Genomic DNA, 8,974 nt, shown 5'->3' with positions numbered 1-8,974 from the left:
GCTTGATTTATAAGAGTGACCGTTGAGAGCAGAGAGTGAAATTGAACCATATACCCAACCAAAAAGGGATTACTGAGCAGGTCCAAAGAGCAGAAAGCTGGAATCCCAGGGTCACGCGTTATTAAGTAGCGAAGCGTCGAGGATACCGCCTCATTACAGACAGCTGCTCGAGGAATGGCAGGAATGATCTTTGGTCACTGGGCTTGGGTGTGATTCAACAGGCAAAACGGCGAGGGACACAGATAAGGTCAAGTCTGAGGAATAATTTAATTAGTTCCGATTCAAGAAGATGAGACCACAGCTGGAAAGATGAGCACCAGTTCAGGCCAAAAGAGGCACACGACGAAACATTCATTTAGGAATGAATTTAGCATTTTTCATAAAAACACTGGCTGATCCATTAGACCTGCAAGAACTGCTGCATGTCAAATAACTAAGTTCACTTTTAGACACTTGCTGCAACCTGCAAGCCACACGCACGTGAAATCTGGAACACTCAGCTTCCTTATGCTGGCCTGTGGACGGACACACACACGTACACACACGTCTTCTGACACTGTTTCCTGCATGTGACCATGCCACCCGTTTCCAAATTCAAAATAGGAAATGAATTTTGTAACATTGCAGCAAATCTGCCCAAAGGGTTGAAAACATGACTCATATTTTCATGAAAAGTATTTTTGAACAAGGACTATATTTAATTATTCCTTAATATAGTAACTGTCAAGATACCAATAGCACATGACTTTTTATTCCTAAAGTTCTACCTTCTCCCTATTTTATTTTGCCCTGTAACATTTCATTGTGGGGTTTTAACCTCTGAATGATAAATAACACCTGGTTAATCTTTTCTGGGATTTAGGCAACTGGCATTTTCAAGGGCTTTAAAGTGAAGATGAATTCTAAGGTATATTACAGAAAATCAATACAGACCAGTCACGATACAGCAAATGTAGTTTTGGGGGATTGTCAGGTTGTCCCTCTGTCACAAGTAGTCCTTTGAGAGCCATTTTCTCATCAGCTCTTCCTGAATACGCCAGAAGGTTGCAGACGCATACAATCCGTGTGGAGATCCCATCCAGGAGGCATCGTCTTCTGAAGGGAGAAGTGGATAATCCGGCGTACTGCACCATCTGACTTTCAGCCTGGCCTCATCTCGCAGGAGCATGTTTGAGGTACCCTGCCCCCCCTCTCCCAGCATAGTGCGCCTAGGACACATATGTGGAGCTGTCCGTCATCTTCAGATTCTGAAGGGTGTCAAGCTGGATGGCGAAAAGGCGGAGCATGTCCACCTCCAGCGGGTGCAGGTGACCCGTAACGATGAGTGAGTGGAGGGGCCCGCCCAGGTCACATGATGCCAGCTGGTGCAGCGTCCCCACCGCGATTGCCTGGTCTTCGGCCCCCACCCTCGCCAGCCCCACGCAGATGGTGTCTTCGGTGATGGCTGATGGATGAGCAGCACAGGTGAATGGAGCGTGAGTGTTAAGGTTCTTCATAGGAAGGAGTATCAGCAAATCAGAGCCGCAATGAAAGTAGAGAAGCTAACTCTACACTGGGTCGTTCTGGGTCTGAAGGTCCATAGGTGGAGATAACTTAGTGATTACTTGGACAGTATAAGGCCCTGTTTTGGATCAATAACTAAAAGCCAGTCGTCCTCAAAGTGAGGAACTTCTCATTTGTACTGTGGGAAAAATGCACTTAATGTCAAGGACAGAATTCATAATAGAGCACATTTAACCTACCTTCAGAAACATCACAAAATACTATTATACCGACAGCACTGGACTACTAATCCTCTCACTGTTGTAGAGTCAAAGTGGTATCTGGGGGGGAGGGGCACACCGTGTCCACTCACCGAGGTCTTCCTGCCGCTCCCTCCGATTCTGCACGATCTCCAGGAGCTGCTCTGCTGCCTGATTCACGCTCATGTACCTGGGCGGCTCGTAAATCTTACGGCCCCTTTACAAAATCAGAAGACAGGACACAGTTTGTAGGGATGTTCTCTCCACTGAGCTCCACCCCTGAGCAGCAGAACTTCTCAGAAGGTTTATGCTCTTCTTGGTGTGTCTGTGGACTGTTTGTCTCACTACATCCTAGGGTATTTAGATGACTCAGATATAAAAGCTCATTTTTCTGAATAGAAGATTAAAGTGTAATTTGAATTCTGTGTAAACCGCAAAAGATAATGCAAATCGAGAGGCAACTGAATGAGGATAAAATCAGTCCATTTCCCATTTTCAAAGTGGGTCAATAAAGAAATATTCTGTGTAGCTTTATTACCATAAACACTAAATGTAATTATTTAAAAAGGCGTTCACAGGTGTCAAAGCACATCAGCAGTGACACAGTCAGATTTACACCTAATTACTGAAGCAAACATCAGATCATCTGCCCCTTTGTGAAGCGAAGGGCTGATTTCTGACCTGAATCTCACAGTCGTCTTCGACGCTTTTTAATAGGATATTCTGGTGACCATAAAGGTCCATTTTTATCCTGTGACCAAAGAGCCTTTTCTCAACCTCACACCAGCCCCCACTCCCCCATTTACGCTGTTTTATCTACACATTCATAAATCCGTTCGGCTCCCGGCAGCTAAGTTAATCACTTAACAGTTTTTAAGTTTCCTGAAAATGAGGAAACATTCCCCATTATATATATATTTTTTTTATGAATGACCCCCAATAAAATACCAGGTCAGGCAAAAGCAACATTACAGCACAAAGAGGGTATGTTTGAAATTCACTGTAAATCTTTTTCCCTTAGAACGTAGCGGGCAGTGCGACATAAACCGTCTGAGCTGGACGCAGGCCACAAGCGGCCATGATGACAGAGCAGGCAGCCAAGACAAACATCTCATCCCTGCCCCTCTAGGCCCACGGACGCGGCCAGCCAGCTTCGCGTATAAGCGTACAGTAAATTCATGCCTAGAATAAACCTCAAACGGCACCCATTGCAAGGCAGCATTTATCAAAAAAAAAGAATGTAGGACAAGGATATAATTCAGGGAGGCCACTGTCTGTTTGGGCAGAATGTGAGACGTACCTCATCAAGTTCTCCATGGTCTGTTCCTTGACTTTGATGTCTGGAAAACATGAGGTAAGAGCTGCGTGAAGACCTGACCCATAAAATACAGTGGGACAGAATTGACAGGCACAATGGACTTTATTTTAGTCCTTGCTGAGTGCAGGCGCCGTGGGAGTTTGTGCGTCTGTCATTATTACTACTAGGAATATCACTGTTAGAATGAAAATGGGGTGGGGGGGGGGGCTTAATTGCATCAGTATAGTATGTGGTAATGAAAGGCAGTCATCACATCATCCCGTCTTTCTGTGGAGGCCTTTTGTCATGCAGATCGCTGGGGCAGGACAGTTTCTCGCCGATGAGGTGGCTTTCACAAGCCTCCACTCAATAACCAGCCCCAGCCCCCCCCTCCCCTGCACACACGCCGCTCAACACCTGGGGACATTTGGGGGGGGGGGGGGGTTCAACCAGAATGGTGGGGGACCATCAGCCGCCATCACCCAGAACGGTAATAAAAGTGAATTAAGATCAGTGTGGCCATCTGCCTGGCCTGTGTGCTGTCGCCAGCCAGCCAGGACACCCTCACTGGGCCTCAAACAGGGGTCTTAATGTGCTGCTCCGGGGGAAGGCAGGTCTGTGGAAAGTGCTGTAAAGCAGGCGTTTGGCAGGTCCCCGGGGCCTTCACCCCACCTCTCCCAACTGGTGAGGGACCAGTGCATGTGGGGAACCCTGGAGAATAAGCCTGTAATTGGGGGGTTTGCCCGGACTGGTCACACACGGTTCTGTGGCGTGTGGTGACTGTCACTCATCAGGCGTCCCACCATCAGTCACTCAGTGGACATCCCACTGCCAAGCTTCCCACCGTCATTCAGCGAGCATCCCATTGTCACTCAGCGAGCATCCCATTGTCACTCAGCGAGCATCCCATTGTCACTCAGCGAGCATCCCATTGTCACTCAGCGAGCATCTCATTGTCACTCAGCGAGCATCTCATTGTCATTCAGCGAGCATCCCATTGTCATTTAGCGAGCATCATATTGTCATTTAGCGAGCATCCCACCATCAGTCACTCACCGAGCAAACATAGCGTGTGCAACCCACTGTCACGGTTCCTCTTGATTTTGTCGTAGAAGCTCTCAGGTTTCCAAGAGTCTGTCCAGAAGACTATAGACACGGTCTCACCAAAGTTATACAGCTGCCAAAGGAAGCACCCATCACCATTATTATTACTATTCCGCATTGTGTAAGTAATTGAAAATGATCATTTAAAGGGCCAATACTTGATACTGTTGATAAATGAGGCTCTGAGGGGCCTTTAAGATGCGTCCCGAGGCTGAAACACTAACACTCGCTGGCCTCAGAGTACTGTGGGACAGTTTTCTTTTCATGAAATGTGTCTGTTTCTCTTTGTCTAGCCTCATAACTATGAGTGTTTGCGAAACCACCCGGCTCTGTGTGAGCACAGTTGATCACCTAGCAACAGACTTCCAGCACAAAGAAACCCAGGCAAGGTGCTTCCTGTTATTCTCAGGAAGTGATGTCATGTGGCCCGGCCTGATGCACCGCACCCTCTGGTGACAGTTTATCCCACCCAATGAGTGGCCTTAAAGGCAGGCTTGTTAGTTCAAGCCCCCCCCCCCACCCGCCCCCCAAATAATCCACACTCTCAACTAGTCTCTGAGACCAAAGAGCCCCTCGTATAGAGCCAAGCTTGAGGTCACTTTAGGCTACGGGCCCCCGGCCATCACTTAATGAGAGCTTATACTTCCTGCTGTATTTACTCAAAGGTGGTACCACTATTCCAGAGGAAATGGCAACAGGAGTCCCCAAGAGGTAGTTATTACAATCATTTCTTTACTGAGGATGCTGAGGGAGTACCTACTTGAAGACCACAACATCCAACCGCATTCATAATGGAGGCATTGTGGATGACCGTGTATCTGATGCCAGCGTTCACCGCTCTCAGGATCAAGTCGCTGTGCGTGGTGGCCCTAAACAAGCCCAAAAAAGCAAATCAAACCAACGTAGAGACACATGACTAAAGCACAAGTGTCGTTAGCCTTCAGCTGCTCCGGTAAAAGTCCTGCAGTATCGTACACAGTCAGAGATCCAGCCGAAATGGAAACACGCACATTTTTGGCCTCCAGCTTCATCCACGGATCCACAATATGTGATTAACTTTATAAAAACCGGAGTGTGTGCCAAGGATATTCGTGACCACGAGGGAAAGCGAAGCCTAGAGCGGGAACCTCATTCATATGGGCTTTCGTGGTTGCGGGTGGAAAAAATCTGCCGAGCTAAACGTTCTGCACGTCTTTGCCTACGACACAAGCGGTTCTAGCAGATGGGGAGTCTGCGGATCTTTCCAGAATGCTGCCCCGGCTTTTCTGAAGCACCAAAGTCCAAGCTGTTTGGTCCTGAATTCTGGGAAGTACCACCAGACCTGAACAAATTCCCATAAATATTTGATTTCTGTGTTGGTTTCGAAATTTCCATTTAATAACTTGTGCTGTCACGACCTACCATAATGAACCATAGAAAGATCCAGAAGGAAAGCAGGGCAAAGTGCCCCGTTTACTCTCCTCTAATCACTACAGAGGGCATGCCTGTGTATCCCAGTTGTATTACACCATTAGCGTCAAGTCAAGCTATTCAGAATACTGTACTTTACTGCACATAATCTCTTCAACTATTTAACATCAGACTTTTTTTAATGTTCCAAAACTCACTCCTTGCACCCCCAGGATAACAAAGTTGGAATCTCAATTGCTGGGGTTACTTATGATACCCCTAGTTTTGCAGTGTCCTACTCACCCGAACGGATCGCCCACAACCAGGAAGGCCACGTCGACGGCGTCCGCCCCTTTCAGGATCTCATCGGCTTCCTGCTCCACCATGTCCCGGTCCGCAAGTATCAGCTCACGGCCGTAGAATTCCTCCTGGGTTCAAAAGATACTGAGTGATGACGAGAGTAACCAACAGCGTTGGGTTTCACAGATGGCAGACCGTGGGAAGACGTGGGACCCGTAGCCGCTGTGAGGTCCGTACAGTTGTTACGCCATCTGTCTTTGGCTGTGGAGTGGCTTATTGTCAACCCGTAAATCTTTCTGCCACTTGCTCATTTCAGCAAGACTTAAAATTCTGTGTGGTTGACATATCTCACATGAAAAACGAAAACAAATGCTCAGAACACCAAAACAAGAACAGCAATGGGCCAGACCGCTACCTAAACTGATTATAAGCAATTAGCAGAGTATAAGCTGATGCTGACACCATGCAACAGTCATTATATTTAACATTGATATTCTGAAGATATATTTTACCAATTGAATGCACTGCTAGGGCTGACAGAATCCCCTTTCCAGGATTCAAACAGCTCCGCCTTCATTCTCAATTTTGATAAACGAGTGGCCAAGATGTAACATGCGAGCTGCAGAGTGTATGAAGTTGGGACCTCAGACATACATGAGCTCATTTGGAAGCAGACAGCCCCAGTTCCCAAGGGTCTGCTTTCATCCAGTCATCAGCGGTCATTGCTGGACTTGTCTGGATAACAAAGTGGCCTTTAAGGGGAAGACGGTGGTGCAGGGGGTAGTGCTATCGTTCAGCAACCTGTGGGTTGCGGGTTTGAGCCCCAATTCCTCCCGACCCCATCAAAGTGTCCTTGAGCAAGACACTGAACCCCAAATTGCACCTGGTGAGCAGGTTTGTGCCTTGCATGGCAGCCTATGCCACCGGTGTATGAATGTGATGTGTGGATGGGTGAATGTGAGGCATAAGATGTAAAGCACTTTGAGTACTCATAAGAGGTGAAAAGTAATATATAAATGTAATTACCATTTTTAAACTTTAACAAACTAATTAGTGTAAATAACTAATTACTGGTAAAGTCTCTCCCCTTCTCTTTCTATACTGGTGATCTGTTTGTAGTAATTAAATTATAGTTGTTACAATTACCTTACTTTGAAGTGGGAACTGAGACTCATAGTAAATTACTGCAGGTTTTTTTTATCTTAAACTTACAGATGACTGACAGCTCCTTCTGGGTGGTGGGAAAACTGTTTCATTGTTGTTTACTTGGTAACTGAAGGATCAGCATTTATTTTACTGTAATTTATTCCGCTTCAGCTTAGAACTAAATGATGGTTTGCTAAGCTGCAATGAATGTGGTTATGAACTTCAGGTAAAATAAGGTATCATCAGGTAGGGTGAGTAATCAGCAAAAATAAGGATGATAAGAAAGAAATGGATAAGAAAGACTGGTTATGATCTTGTCTTTTGGCTCAGTCATTGTATAAATGCACTATGGACCCACTGTGTAATGATGGGGGTCTGTGTTCCCAGCCTCCAGAGTGAATCCTTTAACAGAGATCTCCCCAGTGTGAAATATCTGTACCCACCCATGTTCTGTAACCACCTGTCACAGCAGGGGGGGGTTGGGGGTGTGTGTGTGTGTCCAGAACCTATTCTGAAGGCTACAGGCGCAAGGCAGGGAACAACCCAGGATGGGGTGTCAACCCAACTCAGGGCACAGTCACACGTCTACGGAGAGTTTGGTAGATGTGCCTACCAAGTCTGGTCATTCCAAATAGCATCAGCTTCTTTTTGGACCCATGGAGAGCATGTAAACTCCACACTCCCCAGAGAAGGTAAGGTAAGGACCATGAACTGATAGCGCAATGCCACACCCACCACATCACAAACCACCTTAGAGATGAGAACCTGAGTGGGGGGTCATACCTCAGCATAATAGTCCGAATGGACCAGTGTGAGTTTCTTCTGGTAGCTGGAGTGCCAGTCCTGCCACCAACCTCCAAATTATTCCCCGTTAGTCGGAGAATCTCCTTCCCAACGGAGAAGAATCACCGATTCATGGGATTTGAACCCACAACCTTCCAGTTGCTGGCACAGGTCCCTAGCCTCCGAGCCACCACTCCCCATGTCACACCACTCCAAAGAATTCTAACCACTGCGTCCCCATACCTCATACCGCCAATACCTGTACCAGTTTCTCAAAGTATACAAGATATTCCCCTTTAAAGCTCCTCTCTAACTCACTAAGCACACAGAATGTGTTCTAACCGATGTTTCACCTGCTCTGTCATCTTCACTTCTGTTAGTTTTACACCGCAATCTAAATAAATCAATTTCTTAACACCAAATCTCGCTTGATATTTTGACGATGACGTCTTGCTTTACACTTTTGCTAACAGCAAGGCATGGCAGGTAGTTTCCTCCTCGCTACAGTTCAAACGATGTAATAATCCGGACTGAAATGTAATAATCCGAGGTGAAATTTCAACAGAATAAAAACCAACCTACCAAAGCTTGTTTACCGACAGTCAGTATGGACGTGTAGGCTTCCAAGTAGACACGACTGCATTGTTTAATGATTTCCAGTCCCTTTACAGTGATGTCTTTCGCATCTCCTAAACCAAGGCCAATAAAATACAGCATTTCCACGAAGTGTCAAGTTATAGTTATCTCATGTAATCGAGGCAAAAAGCCCAGGTTAAAATATTCGGCTTCGTTGTAATTATACTACACTATGTAATACATCTACGTATTATTATAGTATATAAATGTATGTAATTTCTTCAAACACGCTCTTTCACGTATTCGCTACACATGAATGCATGCCAGATTCTTTCGAACTACGACCAGCAGTCAAAACGTTGGAGCACGCTACTGTCGCAAAATGAAAAACGTGCCGCCGTAAAGCAGCAATACAGTACGACACTGTCGTAGTAGTGAACATAGTAGTTGGTGATTGTTCTAACTGTACCTATAACAAGTGGCTTTAGGTTTTTGATTAGCTACATTATGAATGGGAAAGTTTTGTATATAGATAAGGTCGTGTTAACCCTAATAAAGTTTGGTATGAAATACTTATTGAACATCTGGGGAAAAAACCCTTGAAGCTTAAACAAATATTAGAGTGACCATCTTTTAC

At 45.9% G+C, this 8,974-nt stretch overlaps 1 protein-coding gene across 1 annotated transcript; it reads right to left on the bottom strand.

Annotated features, from left to right (window-relative positions):
- Positions 1 to 248: 248 nt before the first annotated feature.
- dph5 (diphthamide biosynthesis 5) lies at positions 249 to 8,726 on the bottom strand. Its single transcript, XM_048976792.1, has 7 exons — positions 8,344 to 8,726; positions 5,836 to 5,960; positions 4,904 to 5,012; positions 4,096 to 4,216; positions 3,043 to 3,082; positions 1,856 to 1,959; positions 249 to 1,444 (listed from the first exon to the last, which is right to left on the bottom strand). Exons 1-7 carry the CDS (start codon positions 8,476 to 8,478, stop codon positions 1,209 to 1,211), a joined length of 870 nt encoding a protein of 289 aa, XP_048832749.1. The 5' UTR covers positions 8,479 to 8,726; the 3' UTR covers positions 249 to 1,208.
- Between the last annotated feature and the right edge of the window lie 248 nt (positions 8,727 to 8,974).

This window comes from Brienomyrus brachyistius, chromosome 15, assembly GCF_023856365.1.
Source record: "Brienomyrus brachyistius isolate T26 chromosome 15, BBRACH_0.4, whole genome shotgun sequence".
NCBI classification, from domain to species: Eukaryota; Metazoa; Chordata; class Actinopteri; order Osteoglossiformes; family Mormyridae; genus Brienomyrus; species Brienomyrus brachyistius.
This window is presented reverse-complemented; position numbering and strand designations above follow the sequence as displayed.

Excerpts from the sequence above, each read along its gene's own strand:
- dph5 (XM_048976792.1), bottom strand. The coding sequence starts at position 8,478 with ATGCTGTATTTTATTGGCCTTGGTTTAGGAGATGCGAAAGACATCACT. Across the intron at positions 1,960-3,042 it reads ACCATGGAGAACTTGATGAG|GGGCCGTAAGATTTACGAGC; the intron begins GTACGTCTCACA and ends GATTTTGTAAAG. Across the intron at positions 1,445-1,855 it reads GGAGCGGCAGGAAGACCTCG|CCATCACCGAAGACACCATC; the intron begins GTGAGTGGACAC and ends CTCATCCATCAG.